At 45.7% G+C, this 23,059-nt stretch overlaps 1 protein-coding gene across 2 annotated transcripts; it reads left to right on the top strand.

Annotated features, from left to right (window-relative positions):
* The first annotated feature begins 7,876 nt into the window (after window positions 1-7,876).
* On the top strand, window positions 7,877-14,657 carry si:ch73-233f7.1 (uncharacterized protein LOC100537710 homolog). 2 transcript variants are annotated; one of them, XM_056302194.1, is made up of 4 exons: window positions 7,877-10,399; window positions 13,123-13,181; window positions 13,473-13,591; window positions 14,332-14,657. In XM_056302194.1, exons 1-4 carry the CDS (start codon window positions 7,877-7,879, stop codon window positions 14,655-14,657), a joined length of 3,027 nt encoding a protein of 1,008 aa, XP_056158169.1. The 2 variants fall into 2 exon arrangements, with proteins under 2 accessions (XP_056158169.1, XP_056158160.1); XM_056302185.1 differs by having other exon boundaries at window positions 13,473-13,600.
* The last annotated feature ends 8,402 nt before the right edge of the window (window positions 14,658-23,059 follow it).

The following is a 23,059-nucleotide window of genomic DNA, read 5'->3' as shown; positions in this document are numbered from 1 at the left end:
AACAAGGGCGATGTGCAGAACTGTAACAACTACAGAGGTATAAAGTTGATCAGCCACAGCTGAAGATTTGGGAAAGAGTAATAGAAGCTAGGTTAAGAGGAGAGGTGACGATCAGCGAGCAGCAGTATGGTTTCATGCCACGAAAGAGCACCACAGATGCGATGTTTGCTTTGAGAATGTTGATTGAGAAGTATAGAGAAGGCCAGAAAGAGTTGCATTGTGTCTTTGTAGATTTAGAGAAAGCTTATGACAGAGTACCGAGAGAGGAGGTGTGGTATTGTATGAGGAAGTCAGGAGTTGCAGAGAAGTATGTAGGAGTGGTGCAGGATATGTATGAGGGAAGTGTGACAATGGTGAGGTGTGCGGTTGGAATGACGGATGGGTTCAAGGTGGAGGTGGGATTACATCAAGGATCGGCTCTTAGCCCTTTCTTGTTTGCAATGGTGATGGACAGGTTGACGGACAAGATCAGGCAGGAGTCTCCATGGACGATGATGTTCGCGGATGACATTGTGATCTGTAGTGAGAGTAGGGTGCAGGTTGAGGAGAGCCTGGAGAGGTGGAGGTATGCACTAGAGAGAAGAGGAATGAAAGTCAGTAGGAGCAAGACGGAATACCTATGTGTGAATGAGAGAGAGGACAGTGGAATGGTCAGGATGCAAGGAGGGGAGGTGACAAAGACATCTGAGTTTAAATACTTGGGGTCAACTGTCCAAAGTAACGGGGAGTGCAGTAGAGAGGTGAAAAAGAGAGTGCAGGCAGGTTGGAGTGGGTGGAGAAGTGTGTCAGGAGTGATTTGCGACAGAAGGGTACCAGCAAGAGTTAAAGGGAAAGTTTACAAGATGGTTGTGAGACCAGCTATGTTATATGGTTTGGAGACAGTGGCACTGACGAAAAGACAGGAGGCGGAGCTGGAGGTGGCAGAGTTGAAGATGCTAAGATTTTCACTGGGAGTAACGAAGAAGGACAGGATTAGGAACGATTATATTAGAGGGACCGCTCAGGTTGGACGGTTTGGAGACAAAGCAAGAGAGGCAAGATTGAGATGGCTTGGACATGTCTGGAGGAGAGATGCTGAGTATATTGGGAGAAGGATGCTGAATATGGAGCTGCCAGGGAAGAGGAGAAGAGGAAGGCCAAAGAGGAGGTTTATGGATGTGGTGAGGGAGGACATGCAGGTGGCTGGTGTGACAGAGGAAGACGCAGAAGACAGGAAGAAATGGAAACGGATGATCCGCTGTGGCGACCCCTAACGGGAGCAGCCGAAAGTAGTAGTAGTAGTAATGCAATAGAGAATTTTTTGTAATTTAAATCTCAAATCATTCTATCAGATTCAATATTTGTTTTCCATTATAAGGCTTGTTTTTCAGTTTAGTTTGATTACAGTAAACAACATTGTGCGTGAGAGTGATGATACTATTTAGTGGGTTGTCTTATATAAGTTATATGAGTATATTTTACAGTAATACACATAATAAATGTTATATTTTCTTTTCCAGCGGTTGCACTCATCTTTGCTCTAACATGCTGAGACGCCCTCTGGCGGCATCACATTGAAAACCATTGTTGTAGCCCATCCATCCATCATCCGAATCGCTTATCCTGCTCTCAGGGTCGCGGGAAGCTGGAGCCCTATCCCAGCAGTCATTGGGCGGCAGGCGGGGAGACACCCCTGGACAGGCTGCCAGGCCATCGGTACAAAATATCGTATTTTACTCATGAGACAGTAGCAATAGCAACTTCAACAACGATGATAATAATGTAGGGAGTGTTAAATACCCAACCTAAAAAAACCACCCCAATTAATTTAAATAAATAAAAAACGCATTTAGCGTTGGTTCATGAGTATCAATTGTGAACAGCACACATGGCCATTGAAACTCACGCCTATATGATACGGATCATTGGTTTCGGTCGTTCTGCAACTGTATTGTTTATAAGGGTGGGGATACCTGCATTCAGTTGAGACTGTCTCTGTGGTGATTGATGAAACGTTTGTCAATAAACGTTGTGTCTAGATGAACTGATTCAACTTTCTTTGATTAGTTTACCTGGGTTACTGAGCATGCGTAAAGACTCATGAATATGTTGAGCTCAATGAAATGCTTCCCCCTGCGCGACTCATACGAGCGGCGCGACATGCTTCTATTCCCTGGTACGCACTTGGTCGCCGCGTACGAAGCAGTTCAGTCATGGTGTGCACGGCGCTGGTTTAGCTCAGTGGTCACTTCCTGTCAAATAGATTTAAAATCACATTTGTATTTTAAATCTTTAATCATTCTATCAGATTAAATATTTCTGTTTTCCATTGTAAGCATTGTTTTTCAGTGTGGTTTAATGACGTTCAGTAATAGTGTGTGTGTGTGTGTGTGTGTGTGTGTGTGTGTGTGTGTGTGCGTGTGCGCGCGCGTGTGTTTGTGTCTGGGAGTGAGACAGAGCATACTAGTGGGAAGAGTGGGCTTATATAACAGTTATATTTTATCATAAAGTATATTTTATAACAATGCACATAACAAACTTCCCCCCAGCCTTTTCCCTCGTCTTTAAGCTGAGGCTCTCTTGGCGCCCCCTGGCGTCCTTACATTGAAAACCAGTTGTCGACCATTGGTCCAAAATGTGTGTAGAGACCGGCGGAGGCGGTCGCTCTGGCTGTCGGTGGAGCTGCGCTGGGGGAGCGCAAGGGCTCATGGGACAGACAGTTAATGCTCGAGTTGGTTGTGTTCATGCTAGGATGTGTTATTGTTTGGGAGTTTGACTCGGACTGGGTAGAGGACCGTTACTGACTGACTGACCTTAGGACCGTGATTTGGACTGACGCCGCCAGTTGTGACATGGGGGGGGGGCGTCGTTGTGTGTTGTCTGTTCTGGCCGGTGTGTAAATAAAAGCCCTCCCGGGGTCGTGCCAGTTGCGAATAAAAAGTCATCTCTGCCTCTCGACTCATTCTTCCGCGCTAGCTCGCGACAATATTTCGCTTATGAGGCAACAGCAATAACAAAATCAACAACAATAATAGGAATGTTGAAGGAAATGCTAATACTTAACATTTTTAAAATAAACGCATCTTTTGTTGGCTCATGAATATGTTAAACCCGATGAAATTCATCGTCATGCGCGACTCATACGAGCGGCAGGACCTGCTTCTAGTCACTGGTGTGCACTCTGGACTGGCTTCACATCCGTGATGACGCAAGACTTGGTACAGTCGACTACATAAAGCAGTTCAGGCAGGGTTTGCACGGCGCTGGTTTAGCTCAGTGGTTACTTCCTGTCAATATGATGATTGCTTTCTCACCGGTCTGCGGGCCGAGAGGATCAAACCACGGGCGCTGTCCAGCGTTTTTTTAATTTTTTTTTAATTTAACCAACTTTTTGCTTTTTCTCCGATCACTGGTCGTTGGTGACACAGGCCATTTAAAGCATTGGTCTACTTTATGTTTACTTTAGCTTCAGTGTATCACTTGACCCCACGTCGACAGCTTGATCTCAGCCAAAGTTGGCGATCCTACTGTAACAGTTGAGTTTTGTTTTAAAAATCACGCGTCTGTACCAGCAGGTAGATACAGACGCGTTTTAATGAGACCAAGTTGAACTGCGGATGATTGTGTTAGCCTCATAAATGTTTTTTTACAGAAAATAAACCGAGAAAAGGAAGACATTTGGTGTTCATGTGTTGGCCTACAACGAAGAGGAATCTGTTCTTACGATGTGCGGTCTTCCTGTGCACGAAAACACGAGGCTACATATTCCACTGTTAATATTCATGTACTCGTCTCCCGTGTCCACACTGTGGCTGCAATAATGTTGATGTCGTAGCCTGTTAAAATCCACTAGATGGCGCGTTAAGACCACGAATGGGAACTCTACCAAGGCGTGTTCTAAGTGTCCCTTACTGATTTCCTGTCCTTGCAAGATAGACAGCCTCTCTCCGCTGTGTCCTTAGTGTTACTGTGTTAGCCAAGTGCTGTTTTCCTGTCTAATGATAGGCCACTTTTTCTTTCTTTCTTGGAAAAGGAAACACGTTGGGATATTAAAATATAGGAGAGTAGATTAAAGAAAGAATTGGTGAAAAACGTTTAGATAATACGGTGAAAGAAAGTTCACACATACTATTATTGTACAAAAGTAGGGAAGTATTTGATGATAAATATGCTTATTCTGGCTTTACAGTGTGTTTGGCTATGGATGCAAATATGTCATCGGTACGTTTCTCTTCTGATTGAATTCCCACACAGAGTGACGAAACATCTGTGGCAACATTTTTTTTTTGTTCATGTGATGAAAAATTCCGTATCCACTCTTCCAGCTCATGATAAGCAAGAGACAGGTGCAGTGGTAACTGTTTAAATTACAAAACGTTTGTCTTTGTTTACAGCATCCCCCCTCAGAAGGGCGAATTAAAGTTAGAAATAGTAGGTGACAACCAAAATCAAGACATATACGTAACTGCAATATGCTACATCCTCCAGCTCACGTCTCAGTAAGGACGGAGAAATAAACTGTGTTAAAGGAAGTTGAATCAGTTCATCCGGACACAACGTTTATTGAGAGGAACGTTTCATCACTCACGTAAGTGACCCCTCCAATCTCAACTGACTCCTGCAGTCAGTTGAGACTGAAGAGGTCACTTAGATGAGTGATGAAACATATCTGTCAATAAACGTTGTATCCAGATGAACTGATTCAACTTTTTTTCAAGTTTCTTACATGAATTATTGAGCATGCGTAAAGAGAGGACGTGTGTTAATTTCTCCGAGCATGCATGAATAAACATCAGCATGTTCAATGACCAGGGATTGTCCGTAATCTGTATTATGAAAAATTTCAATGACAAGAGCTCCGTCATCGTTATGCTCACTCCGTACCAACAATTGGGTTGTAGGTTAAGAGGTCAGTTGATGACTGTGGCTTTAAATGGGTAAAGTTGAATGGTTAATGAGAGTTAAGACTCCAGAGAATGAAATCCAATGTAAAAAAAAAATCGAAGTCAACATAGAATTCTGTATCGACTTTCAATGGGACCCTTCGGTTAAGAGCCGAGAGGTCGCGAAAAATAATGTCAGTTATTACCACACACAATGATGTAGTAGCGCATATTGATCAACAGATGGCGCCCTAAGACCGCGAATAAAACAACCCTTCCACCGGCGTGCCTGCGGTGTGAGCGCCGAATCCCAAGTGCGATTTCACTCGGCCAATTGCAACAGCACGGGTCGGAAAACTTCCATTCACAGAGTTTAAAGATTTTAGGCAAATGTTCTCTTTATCCACCACCACCACCTTGCTGTTGGCACATTGGTGTTTTGATGGATGTTTTCGGGCGCGTGTGCGTGCGTGCGTGCACGCGCGTGAACACCGGGGCGTGTGTGTGTGTTACGTGTGTGACATCTAAGGGGGTAAAAAGAACATTAGTGTGTCTTTTCATCAGAGTTCATGACACATTATCTATTCGCTGTATCGCTCTCATAAACAAGCACTCACGCGCGCACCCCCTTTCCACACACACGCGCGCGCGCGCACGACCTCAGTACATCCTGTGACGGGTCACGGTCAGGTGATTGTTGGCGGGTGTGAGCGGTAGGTCCGAGGATGTGATGGGTAGTCGGACAGTGGGGTGAGCCGGGGCGACAGGGGTGGATGAGACTGGCTTAATGCTCCGTGTAATGCATGTTAATGTAACAGGCACCGGGGGACTGCCGGACGGCGCTTTCGACGGAGCGCTTTGGGATTATTCATCACAAAACATTTGTATTCTTCTGTCGGAGAACGCTTGATCCCGGATAGCTGCACACTAATCCTTCACTCCGTTAATTAAAAAGACGGGGAAAGCAATGGAACTGGTGGTGGTGGTGTTTTTCTTTTTTTTGTTTTTTTGCAGAAATGTAATCATTTCTGGAGAAGCTTAACCATCTGCTTGAGGTTAAGTCTGCGCGCAGATTGTGTTTCCTGCCTGTTTAAACCTGGGGATTTTACTTTTGACTGAAAAGGGTCGGATGTTGCTTTTCTAGGGGTGTTTGTGAAAGGTCGTCCCAAAGGCAAGCCGGGGGGTGTCGGGGGCAACTGTCCTGACGTCGCTGCAGGGTCAAGGCTGTGTCGTCAGTCTCGAGAGGAGACTTTCACCACTCAAGCGACAGACTTTCATTAAAATGCGACTCGTGTCCGTCGAAAGGCGAGGTCGAATTCACAGAGGGATTCTTTGCTCGCTCTCTCTCTCTCTCTCTCTCTCTCTCTCTCTCTCTCTCTCTCTCTCTCTCTCTCTCTCTCTCTCTCTCTCTCTCTCTCTCTCTCGCTCTCTGTGACTGACCAGGATTAACTGGGGGAAGATTAGATCCGAACACGTGCCTCATTCTTGTGAGACCCGACTTGTCCTCTTTGTCTTATCAAACCATAACTGGCGCCTGTGATCCAATGAAGTTATTCGATCGTATTCACATCTGCTGAAATTACTCAACCCATGCGGCGATGTAATCTGCGCACGCAGACAACTCGCAGCATCCACGGTGCCCCTCCGCAAGACACTGTGGCGACGACTGTGGCACATAACACACTACCTATGCCATTTCCATTTAATCGAAGTTATAATACCTGATTTAAATGTCTGACTTCTCTCATTATGACGTTGCTTTTACATTGATTATGTTGATCCATGTTCAGGTCTACTTACGCGGATTAAATCGTGTAATGCGTGTTTGTATGAGCGCTTAGGAGTGTCATTATAATCATCTCAAGCTCCAAAAGATAGCTCTCATTCATTTGAATATCTATTAAAATTGAATAATCCGGCCCATCAAAGATTCTTTTTGTAAATCCCCAAATTTGCTTGTGATGATTAATGAATGGGGCTGTTTGTGCGTTGTGGGCATTCATCTTCAAAGGACAGTCATTAAACCAGCCTTTTGAAATCCCACCAGCATACTAGTCATCGGGCTGTTTGTGGCAAACTGAATGAGCGCATACTTATTTATGTGTCCTACAGAGAACTAAAGTTATATTTGCCAGTGTTACAAAAGGCTTGTAAAGACGTTGCGGGCACAATTACAATCCCCCAATTCCCCTTTCAGCGTCATCTGTGGAAAATAGTAGCCTAGAAAAACGACACCCTGGATGAAAAGCAATTTATCCCCTAATCCGAATCTGGCCCCGATATCCGGACTGAAATGTACGCCTTCCCTGCTCTTAATGAATAAGAAAGGGATAGACAGGGGGATAAGGAAGGGTTAAAGAGCTACAGTAATTAGAGACGCTCGTCTCGCGTCGCCGTCCTCCAATACGGAGCTGCGAGAGGCAACGTCCCGCCCCCCCGCCCCCTCCCCCCGCTTCCCTCTTGCGCACACACACATTCATGCGCGCCGCGCACATATCTCCCCACCAGTTTCCTGAGAGCGTCTAATACACTGGAAAATCAAAGAGCCAGCCTCCCCCCGTTCACACACCACTGGTGCTGCTTGCGGAGAACACAACAGTGAGAGAGAGAGAGAGAGAGAGAGAGAGAGAGAGAGAGAGAGAGAGAGAGAGAGGAGAGAGAGAGAGAGAGAGAGAGAGAGAGAGAGAGAGAGAGAGAGAGAGAGAGAGAGAGAGAGAGAGAGAGAGAGAGAGAGAGAGAGAGAGAGAGAGAGAGAGAGAGATGAGATGAGACGAGAAAGACATACGCTCCTCTCTCTCATCCTCGTCTTAGTTTCTCCAGCGAAGTTATCTCTACTTGATTTGGATACATGTAGTTAATACAAACGGAAATCTGGGATTTTGTTTTTTAGGCAGCGTTTACTCTCATACTTTGTTGTCAGTTTACAGTTTTGAAAAAAAGAAAGACATGCTTTTGTGATGTTTGGGAGATGCGTCCCGTTTCACTGGTGACGGGCTATTACGCACGGCGCTGAGATGGACCACAGGCTCTGCAGAAGCAGCTGGGCACCGCTGACTGGGCTGGTGGTGTGTCTGCTGTTATGCGCGTGTGTAGTGGATCTGGTCCTTGCGCAGATTCGTTACTCTATTCCGGAGGAACTGGAGCACGGCGCATTCGTCGGTAATATCGCCGAGGACTTGGGCTTGGACGTGGCCAAGCTGTCCGCACGCCGGTTCCGTATCGTCTCTGGTGCCAAAAAGCAGTACTTAGAAGTCAACTTGGAAAACGGCATTTTATTCGTCAACGAGAAGATAGACCGGGAGGAGCTGTGTGAGCGGAGCCCGAGCTGTTTCTTACACTTGCAAGTGGTCATTGAAAACCCGCTAGAACTGTACAGAGTAGAGGTGGAGATTTTGGACGTGAACGACAACTCGCCCAGCTTTCCTTGGAGCGAGTTTAATATTGACATTACAGAGTCGGCTGCGCCCGGCTCCCGTTTCCCGTTAGAGAGCGCACAGGACCAGGACGTGGGCATCAACTCCCTCCGCTCGTACCAGCTAAGTGCTAACGAGCACTTCGTGCTGAATATCCAGACTCGCAATGACGGGAGCAAGTTTGCCGAACTAGTGCTGGACACGCCTCTGGACCGGGAGCAGCAGAAGATGCACGAGATGGTGTTGACCGCTTTTGACGGGGGCTCCCCGGAGCGCTCCGGGACAGCGCTGATAACGATCACAGTATTGGATGCAAACGATAACGTGCCCGTGTTTGATCGATCCGTTTACCGCGCGAGTCTAGTGGAGAACGCGCCGAGGGGGACACTGGTGTTGAAACTGAATGCCACAGATTTGGACGAGGGCTCGAACGGGGAAGTCACCTACGCGTTCAGCGGCCACGCTCCTCTCAAGGTGCGCGAGTTGTTCAGCGTGGACCCGTACACGGGCGAGATCCGAGTAAAAGGTGTGGTGGATTACGAGAAAGCGAGCGTGTACGAGCTGTACGTGCAGGCTAAAGACAGAGGTCCCTCGGCTGTAGCGGTGCACAGTAAAGTGCTAGTAGACATCCTGGATGTGAACGATAACGCGCCTGAAGTCATCCTCACCTCGGTGTCTACTCCCGTCCAGGAGGACGGGCCACCCGGCACGGTGATAGCCGTTATCAGTGTCATGGATCGGGACTCAGGAGAGAACGGGAACGTGGACTGCAAAATCCCCAGCAACGTCCCCTTTCAGCTCCATTCGTCTTTTAAAAACTATTACACCCTGGTGACCAGCGAGTTTTTGGACAGGGAATTGGTGTCCGAGTACAACATCACCCTCACCGCCCGCGACTTGGGCTCTCCGTCGCTCTCTACCAGGAAAACCATCCTCGTTCAAGTGTCTGACATTAACGACAACCCCCCACGGTTCGCGCAGCCTTCCTACACGGTATATGTGACGGAGAATAATGCCCCCGGCGCTTCCATTTGTTCAGTAAATGCGTTCGACCCCGATTCTAATCAGAACGCCTATCTGTCTTATTCTATTCTGGAGGGTCAGATCCAGGGCATGCCCGTGTCCACTTACGTCTCCATCAACTCCGACAACGGCAATATCTACGCTTTGCGCTCCTTTGACTACGAGCAGCTGAGAAACTTTCAGATCCAGGTCCAGGCACAGGACGCCGGCTTCCCCCCTCTCAGCAGCAACGTCACCGTCAACGTTTTTGTTTTGGACCAGAATGACAACGCTCCGGTCATTGTATCACCGCTACCCAAGAACGGATCTGTGGCCACGGAGGTCGTCCCCCGGTCAGTCGATGCCGGTTACCTGGTCGCCAAAATCACGGCGATGGACGCGGACGCGGGCCAAAACTCGCGCCTGTCCTACCAAATGCTGCAAGCCACGGACCCGAGCCTTTTCAGTGTGGCTCTGTACACAGGGGAAATACGGACTATTCGCCGTTTGGTAGAAAAGGATGCGACGAGGCAAAGGCTTGTCATATTAGTGAAGGACAACGGGCAGCCGCCACTCTCCGCCACCGTCTCCATCCTCCTCTCCGTGGTGGACAGCGTGCCGGAGTCGCTGTCAGATTTCGGTGACCTCACGCTCAGCCCGCAGCCCCCCTCCAACCTCGCCCTCTATTTGATCGTGTCACTGAGCACCATCTCCCTGATATTCCTGGTAGCTATCATCGTGCTGGCCGCGGTCAAGTGCTACAAGGACAGGGAGACGCTGAGCGGGTACAACCTCCCTCCGCTCGCTTGCTGCTGCTGCGGGGGCTTCCAGCCCGAGCCCCCCCCGGAGGTTTTCAAGAAATCCAACCTCAACCTGCAGATTTCAACAGCAGCCAAAGTGCCGACGAACTGCATGGAGGTGAATACGAACAGCAGTCTTTCCCAATCCTATTGTTATAAAGCGTGTCTGACCCCCGAATCGGCTAAAAGTGACTTTATGTTCCTGAAGCCGTGCAGCCCGAGCAGCGCGCCGCGCAACAACGAGGCGAAGAGCGCGGACAACTCGTGGAATGCGCCAAGCCGGAGCGCGTCCGTCAACAACGGAGCCACCACTCCAAACGAGGTGACGGGAACCTTTTTAATCCTGACATGTGAAGGTGTAACACGCATTTTTTAGGGCTTAGCTTTTTTTTACGACAGCCGAGGTAAAATTTGTAATCTGTAATTTGATACCTATCAAAGATTTAGAGCGTGATCTGTTGTGCACGAAGGTCAAATCTCCCATACTATATATATGTGTGTGTGTGTGCGCGCGCGCGTGCATGTGCGCGCGCGTGTAATTCATCCTTTTAGAGTTATTCGTAATTATTGGCTATTATTTCCCCTAATTCTATGTATTCATGTTTTCATTGGGTAATCTAATGAGGCAGCCTGACATTTCAGGTGCATTATTTCATAGCATAATGTAGACAGGGCACAGTTTATAGCTCATATCCTTCTAGGCTGATATGTTCCGTGCACAATCTAGCTCTTTCACAGACCCGACCACTTGCCTGTCTGTCTGTCTGTCTGTCTGTCTGTGAGAGGTAAGAAAGGATTGTCGCTGCCTTTACTGGAAGAAAATAAAGAGGTTAACTTCCCATGTCAGGCTCATTAACTGCCACAGGTATCCCCCCATACCGGGGATTATTCACAGACGTTTTCTCTATTCACGAAGGTTTTCATGTCAGATTCATAAACTTAAAAAGGAGGTGCCTTTGCAAAGGATTTTACATTGCCCAGCAAATTAAGAATAGCATTTAGTGACCTTGCACCGTGTGACATCGTGCTAGGTCGGTGTGATAGCTGTTTCACAAACAACGCATTTCAACCTTTACAAGTTTGAACAAAAAAAAAAGTCAAGGTTAAGTTCTTCACGGACGAGGTAAATGGCAGTACACTCAAACCAGCGGTCTCAGGTCCTGGCTATTCCTTTGCGACCAGTCAAGTTTGTGACACTAGTTCGCCTCCTCTTATTTTCTAACTAACAATATACGACAGATAACCTCATTAACTAGGCCTCAAGGGCACAGAAATGGCCAAACCATTATCCTGCACACAATGTGGCGTATACGCAAGAGGGGGCTGTCCATTATTGATGAAAAATGGCAAAGGAGCGATTTTTTGGGGGGGGGGCGACGACGGAAGGGAGAGGGGAGCGGAGGAGGAGGAGGAGGAGGGGGATGAGGGAGCAAGGGCATGGGCTGGAAACGTGGTGCGCCTGTAGATCGGCCCGTTGTCCTCGCTGAATGCAAGAGGGGTATGTAGTTTCGTGTTTGTCAAGCGAGGGTGGGGTGGAGTGAAGGGGAGGTGGGGGTGGGGGTAGACACTGGGGAAAAATGAAGGAGACAAGGGTAGAGGGTATTCACGGAGGCAGCATGTCGACACCACTGCTTTCTATGTTCCCTGGATGGGACTAGCAGACCGTAGACGTGTGCGTTTCCTGCTCATTGTCGTCTCAAAACCAAGAAGCACAAAAAAGAAGGAGAAGAAAAGAAGAGAAGAAAAACAAACCCAAAGAGGACAGTGGCTGAGATGCAAAATGCCACAATACAGCAGGCAGACTGAGAAATGTCAGTCCGGTCACGGGCATGCACCTCTGGCCACATAAAGAGAGGTTTCGAGGTCACGATGATTGTTTTGCCTGCAGCTGTGTTTCAATAGTGTCCCTTATGACCTTAATTGGTTCCCTTAAATCACCCGTAGGTCTTTCGCAGTGTCCCCCCCCCCACATGAGTCATGATAGATGTCTGCACATCAAGTCGTCAAGTCTGAATCTCAAAGACAAACCAAACAGGGGAAACACTTGGTAGCCTTAAAAAAAAAAAAAAAAAAAAATATATATATATATATATATATCACAAAGCAGGCCCATAAAGGCTGATGCAGTTAGAGTGAAGAGAGAGACTTAATGTACAACCGCCTGCGGGGGTAAGGGTGGGGGGTGAGAGGCGGGGGTGGGCGCCACGTCTTCGTGCGTTTTCGCGGTAACGGCGCGCTGGTAAGGCGCAAAAGCTGCAAGGGCCGCGAACTTTGACAGGCTCTCGGTTGAGACTTTTAATTAAAAAAAATCTTGCTCGAGGAGCAGCATGCAAATATTAATGTAAAAATGATGCATAAAACCTACAAAACAATTACGTGTATAATTCCCCTAATTTCCTCCGTGCACGCTTTCCTTTGAAGATTAAAATCGTGTTCCGTTTCATCCCGGTGGGGTTCTAATTGGGTTTTTTTGTGCGTAGCCGCGGCGAGGAACGTATTTTGAATACCGATTCCAATAATACGCTTACGACGCAAAGTCCTTGTTAACAACTCTAAGTGAATTAACGGAGCGTGGAATCCATACTATGAGACTCACATCCGCAATAAATATCGCTCGGTGTCTCCTTCATCCCCGCTGCCGTTGCGCCACAGTGGATGAAAGGCAAATTAAGTCGCAGGCGAGTCATTGCTCAAGGCATGGCGCCTCGGCTCCAGCCACTTTCTTTTTAAATTGTATTCTGCTGCACATCCACAGGGGGGCATTTACCTTCCGTCTGCTGAGCACCAATCTTCATTAAAAAAAAAAGAAAGAAAAAAAAGAGGAGCTTCCACCCTTTGAATTGTCCTTTGTCTTCGGTGAAATATAAACCAACCCTTAGTTTGTTGTCAGAAGTGGGGTTCTGTATACATCCCTTTAGAAGGGAATATTTCCCAGACGTGGTCTACATATATATAGAGCTTCAGACTGTATAACATTGTGTGCTTTTTCTGAAGGACCTTGTATAGCTGATCAAACTAAAACACCACTTTGTCCTTTCCCTGCAGCTCAAGCAGCCGAACACAGACTGGACACTCACAAAGAATCAGAACTCTTCAATTAAGAGGTAAGGTCGCTGACATTTGACCTCACCTTTACTCCTTAAAAGTGAACCCCCCCTCCCCCCGTAAGTCTCAGATCTCAAGTAAATCATCACTAATATTGCATTTGGTATTAGTGATGCGTTCACTCGTCCTTTATTCCCAAGACCAGACACGCTTGGCCCCTTAATGTGCCTTTACACAGCGACCTGTAATATACAGGCTCTGTGCAAAGAAGCCAACAAGTACATATTGATCGGTGTCTCCGGACGTCAGTCACATATGAATGAATCAGCGACATTATATCTCCTCCGCAGCTATAACTCTATCAACATGGATGGTACGCTGATGCGCAAGGCCATGCATGCAGACCCAGATAACTATGTCACCTCCATGACTCCTGGACAGTACTGGACCTGGGGTACTCATGCGAGAGGTATGAAAGGTAGGAAAAGATGCAGCTAAACGTCGACCATGAGCACACACATATATATACATCCTTGCACTTCCGTCATCGTGAGGACCCCTCATTGGCTACATTAATTCCCTAGCCCTAAAACCGATCAGAACTACATGCATAACCGCAACCCTTACCCCAACCTTAACCTAACCTTAATCGTAACTTTAACCCTTACCCTAACCTTAACCTAATCCTAACCTTGACCCAACTTTAGCCTACTCCTAGTTCGAACCTTAAGCTAATCCTAGTTATAACAATAACACCAAATCCAAGTTCTGACTCTAAAATAGGCCCTTAAATAAGAGAGGACTGCTCAAAATGTCCTCACGCTGGTTGTTAAAAGCGCAAAACGGTCCTCACAAAGATATAAGTACAAGAACACACACATACACATATTTGTGTTTGCATATACTCATGTTGAATGCTCATAGAGGCACAATCCATCCATCCATCCATCCATCCATTATCCAAACCACTTATCCTGCTCTCAGGGTCGTGGGGACTGCCACCCAACGACTGCTGGGATAGGCTCCTGAGATAGAGGCACAAACGGAAACAAAAAAGAGGCAGGAACACCTCATGTGCACCAGTCTGCTGGTCGGAAGACGGCCAAACGGAAAAGACGATGTTCAACAGTAATTAAACATGCATTTGTAAAACCTGATGAGTTTGATGTACGTTCCCTCTCCCGTGTTGTTGCTCCTCTCCTCTTGCAGACTACAAGATGTCTCCTCCAGCAGGGGTCCCACCTCGCGCCTGGACACCCCGGTGCACGCCTCCGCCCCAGCAGCAGCAGCCATCGCTCCCACCTCATGCCCACCCACACCCACACCCACACCCACACCCTCACCCTCCACCGGACTACCAGCACAACGTCTACATACCCGGGACCCCCTCGGGCTTCTGCACCCTGAGGCCCACTGTGCAGCGTAGCGAGCTGGACGTACACAACTCCTTCTCCACCTTCGGTAAGAGGAGACGTCTCCAGATGTCCCCCCAAGGAGAGGCTGCCATTATCAACAACGACTTGTACAACGACTGACTTGACTTATGACACTTGTAAACACTGACTGCCTGAATGAATGGTTGGATTGCATCAATTAAAGGATGTTTTCTGAGGAAAAGCGAAAGACTAGTCTTATATATTACTACTGAATGAACAAATAAATTACGGCTTTCTATGGTCTGAAAAAAAGAAACAAACAGAAGCGGTGGGTGACGTGATGAGCAAAAGTTGATGGATGATAAATGATTATCGTCTTTCATTCATTCCCAGAATAGACAGACTCTGATGGGGATTCATATGACATGTCACTATAACATGTTCAATATATACGTATTTGCCTATTATTATTATTGTTATTATGGTTATTATTTGGACAATCAAACTGAAGCAATTGTAAACACAGTCACAGAGTCAAAGTATTGGAAGACGGTTTTGCACATCCATATGAATTTATATTTTTGATTTTCATGAAAATAAATCTTGAGTTCCAATCAACCTTTTTTTTTAATGTATGATTGTTGGCTAGCAGAACCTGTGTGAATAGGAATAAATATCAATGTATAATATGCAAGCTGCAGCTGACGCAGACAGTTATAAAGTGTGGAAGGGGAACCTCTCCATCACATGTACTATATACATTTCGGGAAAATAAAATATTTTTTTCTTACACTCCCTTTTCGTCGTTCCTTGATTGCACCTTATGAGTTAACCCCTCCCCCTCACACGTCCTGGAACAGACTATACGTGGGCAAGTACTCACGCGCGCGCACGTGCAAAAGCCAAAAGCATATAGTTTGAGCTTTTTAAGTTTACGAAGCCAACCAGCTTGAGTCAATTATTTTGGGGGTGAAAAGTTCCAAAGCTGTTGGTAAGCTTTTTGCCTCAGTAAGCTGTTTTCCACGGCAAGGAATAAACAGAGTAAAATGCTAACATATGCTAATTAGAGCGCCTGCATTTCCATTTGCCCACAGAGAATAACAGGAGTTCATTAACTGAACAAACAGACCCTCCTCTCTCGAAATATCACTTTAATTAAGTCCACGAGCACGAGTACAAGCATCGGGGGGCTAAGCTGCAAATGCCACACCTGGATGTGATTTACAGAGCTCCTCTCTCTCTCTCTCTGCCCTTTACATCTTTTTTCTTCTTTTCTCAAGGATCGAGTCCTTATTTCCAAGCATCAACAGGTGAGAGCTGGCTGGGATCGAGTGGGCTAATTAGGTCAGCGCATGGCTCAGATTGAAAATAATTCTGCTATTAAGGAAACAGGTGCCCACAGAGATATTGAAGGCTCTAGCTGGGAGCAGACTAACCTATTCCTACGCCGAGGTGATCCGTGGGGGCAGATGTAGAAAAGAGCAGAGGTATTTAGGTCAGCTTGTCTTACTTTCAAATGACTGAAACATAGAGCTAAATACTTGGAATAAAAGTTTAGGATAATTTTCACAAACTTCAAACTGGGCTAGTTACCAGTCCAGAGCCACACCTGAATTACGTTATAGGGCCACTCATGACAGTGAATAACCCATTGTCAAGTGACATGCTACCTCATCATCATCGGCGGTCACTCGGGGTCGAGTATGACTGTACTCCTTCTGGGTCCTTCTGGGTCTTCAGCTGGGTGTAGAGGCCGATTCTGCAGCCACATAATGGGAGGACGCCTGCGCGTGACAGTTTTTTATGAGGAGAGGCTGATGTATCTGAAGCCACTACACGGTCCTTGGCAGGGGGTGGTTAGAGTCTAATGACATGGAGAACCAAGATAATTGGGGACCACCCTCTGTTGGAGCCTTCATCCACCTTCACTTCCATTGTGACCTGGAGACAGTTCCACCGCTGAGGTCTTTGTTGGATCGCGCTTTGTCTGGAACATCCCCCTTGACCTATCCACCTTGGGTGACCCTACCAGGAGCTAAGCTCCGGAGTCTCTCAAGAGACATGCAACCTAACCATTGGTGGATCCATGTGACCTAACCTTAACCACTACCCAACATGTGTGTCAATAATATTCATAAATCAGGGCAGATGTTTCACACTGGAGTCTATGGAGCCCTCCCCAACCTGGCCTTGTCAATAGAACCAATACATGCACCATGGAATGAGAATGAGTTGGCCTACTATAATGCTGCATACACTGTTTTGTTGTGTTATGATGTGCTGAATAGTATCGTGTGTAGTTTTGGAGCACTAAGTAGGCCATAGTTCAACAAAACTATGAAGTACTAACATAACATCAGAAGGATGGTGCTCCTGTATACCACACAAATTAGCAGTAAATGGCATTGTTATGATGACACTAGATAAATGTCTTGTGTTTTATATGGACTACAAAATTGCCAGACATGTATGAGGGAATTTAGGGTGGCAAAATCAGCCACTGCATCTCGTGTCTCCCTCTGCAGTGGCAGTGAGGCCTACCAGTGAGGACAAAATAGTGTTTGGCAGAGATACAGTATCACTGAACCAACCAGTCCTTTATTTTCCTTTATTTTTTTTTTTATAACTTTGTTTATTGAATTTTCCGCATAATCAACATTTACAAAATAATTGTCCTCGTAAGTTGTACAGCATGAACACAAAACACATCCAACAATACACTAACACACCAGAATACAATGAGGAATAAAAACACACCCTCAAAGGAGAAAAAAAATCAAATCAAATCAAAACAAATTAACTAAAATAATTAAAAAAATAAAAAATAAATAAAAATAACTAAATAAATACAAGTACACATATTCCAATGCACTTGTCCGCAGGCCAGCCAACCCAGCACAGTCCCTCACAGACATCATGTACACATACACCCTACCTCCTTCATCACCGGAGCTTGCCACGCCCCCACCTCCATCCAACAAGGACATCAATAAAAAGGAAAAAATATGCATATATATATACACACACATCACTCTGGAATAACAGGGAAATGAAGTCGCTTAACATAAGAAAAGAAGGGGGTCCACATTGCCCAGAATTTGTTTAGGGACCCTTTGAGGGTGTGCCTAATTTTTTCCAGCTTTATACAATTTAAAACAGACTTAATCCAAAGAGCATGAGAAGGGGGTGCAGAGGATTTCCAACTAAGCAAAACCAATCGTCTCGCCAACAGGGTAACAAAGGCAATAAAATCCTTATTAATATTGGTCAGTTGCAATGTGGGCGAGGGCACCCCAAATAGCGCAATAAAAGGGTCTGGCTTGATCTGTGTGTCACATACTTCTGAAAGTGTGCTAAAAATATCTTTCCAAAAACCATCAAGAGATGAGCAACACCAAAACATGTGCACATGGTTAGCAGGAGACTGGTTACACCTCACACAGTTAGGATTTATGTCTTTGTAAATTTTCGCTAGTCTCGCTTTGGTCCAATGAGCCCTATGAATGATTTTGCATTGAATGAGACCATGTCGGGCGCAGACCGAAGAGGTATGTACCCTTCCGAGTGCCCTCTCCCACAGCCCATCAGATATTCCCTCCCCCAGTTCCTCCTCCCATGAGGATTTAATGTCATTAAGTGAGGCAATTCTTAAAGAACAAATTTGTCTATAAATTATTGACAAGGTACCTTTCAGAGTGGGAAGCGGGGTAAGAAAGGTGTCAAACTGTGTTTCACCAGGAAGGGTGGGGAAATGAGGATCCAAATTGCGGACGTAACTCCGGATCTGTAAAAATCTAAAAAAATGATGCCTGGGAAGACCAAATTTAACTGCTAGTTGCTCAAACGTACTAAATGTATTGTCAATGTAGAGATCTTTAAACCTTTTTATACCAAGACTAGACCATATTGAGAAAGCACTATCAACCATAGATGGGGCAAAAGCAGGGTTCGAGGCCATCTGAGCAGAAAGAGAGGTTGTCTGAAACCCAAAATGGCGTCTAAATTGATTCCAGATCCTCAATGTTGTTTTGACACACACATTCTTGGTGAAAGAGGAATAAGGGCCTGTAATGGAGGAGTGAGCGAGGGAAGACAATGATGCCGGTACAGACGAAGCAGCTTCCATCTTTAACCAAATTGGGGACGGGGACATCTCTCCACCTCGCAACCAGAACTGAATGACCCTAAGATTAGCCGCCCAATAATAAAATCTAAAATCTGGTAGCGCCATACCTCCGTCTGACTTGGGTCTCTGCAAGAGCTGTTTTCGTATCCTAGGAGTCTTCTTATCCCATATGAAAGGTAGAATTAGGCCGTCTATTTTTTTGAAAAATGTGTTGGGAAGAAAAATCGGTAGGCACTGAAAGAGATATAAAAATTTAGGGAGTGTGTTCATTTTAACAGAATTAATTCTCGCTACTAAAGAGAGGTGCATCACTGACCAGCGTTCAAAATCATCCTTAGTGCGGGTTAAAAGCGAGGAAAAGTTGGCCCGAAAAAGGTTTTCAAATCGACTCGTGACCTGTACACCAAGATAAGTGAAACAACTATGAGCAACTTTGAATGGCAAGGTATGTAATGGGAATTTTTCCGCAGTCACATTAAGCGGCATCAATTCGCTTTTACTGAGATTCAGTTTATACCCTGATAAATGACCAAAGGATGTAATAGTAGCAAGGGCAGCAGGAACAGAAACAGAAAGATTAGATGTGTATAGCAATAAGTCATCTGCATATAAAGACACCTTGTGCTCATGTCCGTATCTAACTATACCTTTGATAAGAGGGTTGGAACGAAGTGCTATTGCAAGGGGTTCTATGGTGAGAGCAAACAATAAAGGGCTTAGAGGGCAACCCTGGCGTGTTGACCGTTGCAGAGGGAAACAGCCTGACTGAGTGTTATTAGTCCTGACAGAGGCTTGGGGGGACGCATACAGAAGTCTTACCCAAGTAGTGAATTTTGAACCAAAGCCGAATTTATTTAGTGTATAGAAAAGGTACTTCCACTCCACCCTGTCAAACGCCTTCTCCGCGTCCAGGGATATAATGGCCTCCGAGGTGTTGGTGTCAGAGGAATTGTACATGATATTAAATAGTCGCCTAAGATTGAAGAATGAATGTCTATTTCTAATAAATCCTGTTTGATCAGGAGAGATAATCGATGGGAGAACTGTTTCCAGGCGTGTTGCCAGAAGTTTGGCTAAAATCTTATAGTCAACATTTAACAGGCTAATTGGACGATATGATGCACATTCAAGAGGGTCTTTATTATTTTTAAGAATTAAACAGATAGTCGCTTGAGTGAGAGTCTGTGGAAGAATACCATTAACAAATGCTTCATTATACATTTCAATTAGAATAGGGGCTATTTTGGGGAGAAGCTTTTTATAAAACTCTGTCGAGTAACCGTCAGGCCCTGGGCTTCTCCCGGATTGAAGGGATTTGACAGCTCTAGACAGTTCTTCAACAGTGATTGGTTGTTCTAATTCTTTAACCAAATCCTGGTTGACTAAAGGTACATCAAGGGAGTGGAAGAAGTCATCAAATTCTGATAAATCAGCATCACCTTCAGAAGTATATAGAGACTGGTAGAAACTTCTGAACTCATCATTTATCTCCCTAGGGTCTAATGATATTCCGGATGATGTATGAATTTTGGGAATTTGATGTGATGATGAAACTTGACGCAACTTGTGTGCTAATAACTTACTGGCTTTGTCTCCCTGTTCATAGTAGGTGCTCCTAGACTTGACAAGCAGCTCAGTAACTTGATCTGTTAGCAAAGTGTCAAATTCTGCTTGCAAAGTTAAGCGCTCCTTATAAATATCTGGAGATGGTGAAACGGAATATGCGTTATCTAATTGGGCAATGCGGCGTGTTAGCATGGACAATTTATCTTTTTTAAGTTTGTTCTCATATGTGGTGTAGGAAATAATTTCACCTCTAAGATAAGCTTTCAAAGTTTCCCATAGGGTAGACGCAGAGATACCTGGGGTTCTATTTGTATCCATAAAAAAGTCAATTTGGGCCGAAGCAAAGTTAATAAAATTTTCGCTACTGAGTAATTAAGTGTTAAGCCGCCAAGGCGGTCTCTGATTATTAGCTGTTTGAAAGACTACTCCCATAGTGACAGGGGCATGGTCCGAAACCACAATTGGATTATATAAGCACGAAGATATGGAATGGAGAAGTCTATCATCTACAAGGAAGTAGTCTATGCGCGTAAAAGTGTGGTGTACCGAAGAGAAAAAAGAGTATGCCCTCCCAGATGGATTAAATGTTCTCCAAGGGTCTGAAACAGCGAAATCAGACATAAAGGTACGGACAACCCCAGCTGAGGTTGATAAAGTAGTAGATTTAGTGGAGGATCGATCCAAATGTGGGTCCAACCAGCAGTTAAAGTCACCGCCTATGATCAGCATATGGGAGGACATATCAGGGAGTGTGGAGAAAACCGATTTGAAAAAATCCCCATTGTCCCAATTAGGACCATAAACATTAACAAGAACCACCTTCGTATCGAATAACCTACCACTGACAATTACATATCTACCATTGGGATCAGCTATCACATTAGAACATGTAAAAGGTACTGATTTGTGAAGTAAGATAGCCACCCCTCTTGACCTACTCTGAAATGAGGAATGGAACACCTGACCCACCCATCTGCACCTAAGTATTGAGTGTTGTGGTACCTTGAGATGAGTTTCTTGGAGGAAGATAATGTGAGCTTTCAACTGATGGAGGTGGTGGAGAACCTTACTGCGTTTAACTGGGTTGTTAATGCCCCTACAATTCCAAGTGAGAAAATTAAAACCATTCCCTCCAGCAGGATGAGCTACGTCAGGCTGAGTCATGTCTTAAGAGAGAGAGTACATGTTAAGGACAAGGCATAATGCAAATTAAATATTTTGGCTGACCTCAATAGTGCAAATTCAAAAAACAAAAACAAGTGACAAAACACAAGAAAACAAAACACAAATACAGAAGGAAAAAAACCCTCCCACAAAATCCCTCTTGCCGAAGCATCTCCCCAACTGAGATGCAAGCAAACCCCTAAATACAAAAAACCTTTAGAGCAACGCATACCAACTTAGCTAGCTTACTCTTAGCTACCTGAGATTTGTGACCATTGAACTAGAATAAAGCAAATGTGCATAAGTCGGTCTCCAATAACATTAGGACCCGAGGAAAACTAACTCAGTTAAGAGAGGTACAAAATCTATAAAGTGGCAAAATTGAACTTCAGCCATGTAAACAACCAAATACTGGCAGTGCAGGCAGCTCAGATCAAAACAAAATGAAATGAGAATGACACAAATAGTAGGCAGTAATGTAAGTGGAATAAAATATATCTCCACATTATATCACCTTAATGTGAGTAGTCCGCTGTATACTCATCAACATGTATTGAAAATAAAAATAAAAAACCCACTACATTCAAGTGTCAACAATGAGCACTGCAAGGCTAGCTTCACTCTCCAACATGTACTGAAAATAAAAAAACAGCTGCGTTCAAATGTCAACAATGAGCACTGCAAGACCAACTTCACTAGCTAATCTGCCTACCAGCCAGCCCGCTAACTAGCCTGCTAACCAGACCAGCCAACTGATATTTTGAGCTACAGACCCGGCGGTGGCATGACAGCTTTTTTCACCCTGTTTTTGATGAAATCGGCCGCAACAGCCGGGTCCTCAAACCTGTGTGTGGAGCTGTCCGGCAGGGTCAGTCTCAGAACCGCAGGGTAGATGAGACCATATTTCACGCCGGGACAGGCGCGCAGCTGGCGCTTAACATCTCCGAAGCTAGCCCGCTTCTTGGCCACAGCCGTGGTGTAGTCCGGAAATATCGAGACTCTTCTGCCCTTGTAGAGGAGAGGAGACGCATCTCCAGATCTCTTCAGCATGTCGTTCCGGACGTGAAAGAAATGCACCCTGATGACAAATGGTCGCGGAGGTTCACCCTCCCGGGGTCGGCTCCGCAGGGTGCGATGGGCCCGGTCTAGCAGCGGCTTCTCATCCAGGCCGAGCAGCTCCTGAAGCAGCCCGGCTACGAATTCTGTCGGTCGCGGGCCCCCCACTCCCTCCGGTATTCCCAGAAGACGGATGTTGTTCCTCCGCATTCTACCTTCCAGGTCCTCGCATCTGTTGTCCAGGTATGTCACCCTAGTTGTTAGTGAGCCGACGTTCGCCTCTAGCTCGGTAATCCGAGTGCTGTGATCAGTAGCACTGCGCTCCAGCTCTGATAAAACGACTCCATGTGCGTCGAGTTTATTCTGGATCCTCTCGATAGATCTTTTAAGCTCGTCTTTGACCAGTATCATCTCTGATCTGAGAGTGGTAGCTGAAGTGTCAATCTTACCGAAAATATCGGTTTTGAGGGAGCCCATCATGGATTGTAGCATTTCCGCGGTCAGTACTGTCATGCTGTCAGCACTAGCTGTAGCACCCGATGTTGGGAGCGGATCAGATTCAGGAGAGGGCGCAGGCTTATTGCGGCCTGCTCTTGCAGACTCCGTTTTCGGTCGATTAGATGTCATTTCACCTTCAAAGTCCTCAAAT

The sequence above is a fragment of the Lampris incognitus genome, chromosome 1, assembly GCF_029633865.1.
Source record: "Lampris incognitus isolate fLamInc1 chromosome 1, fLamInc1.hap2, whole genome shotgun sequence".
In the NCBI taxonomy this organism is placed as follows: domain Eukaryota; kingdom Metazoa; phylum Chordata; class Actinopteri; order Lampriformes; family Lampridae; genus Lampris; species Lampris incognitus.
This window is presented reverse-complemented; position numbering and strand designations above follow the sequence as displayed.

Excerpts from the sequence above, each read along its gene's own strand:
- si:ch73-233f7.1 (XM_056302185.1), top strand. The coding sequence starts at position 7,877 with ATGGACCACAGGCTCTGCAGAAGCAGCTGGGCACCGCTGACTGGGCTG. Across the intron at positions 13,182-13,472 it reads CAGAACTCTTCAATTAAGAG|CTATAACTCTATCAACATGG; the intron begins GTAAGGTCGCTG and ends TCTCCTCCGCAG. Across the intron at positions 13,601-14,331 it reads TCATGCGAGAGGTATGAAAG|ACTACAAGATGTCTCCTCCA; the intron begins GTAGGAAAAGAT and ends CTCCTCTTGCAG.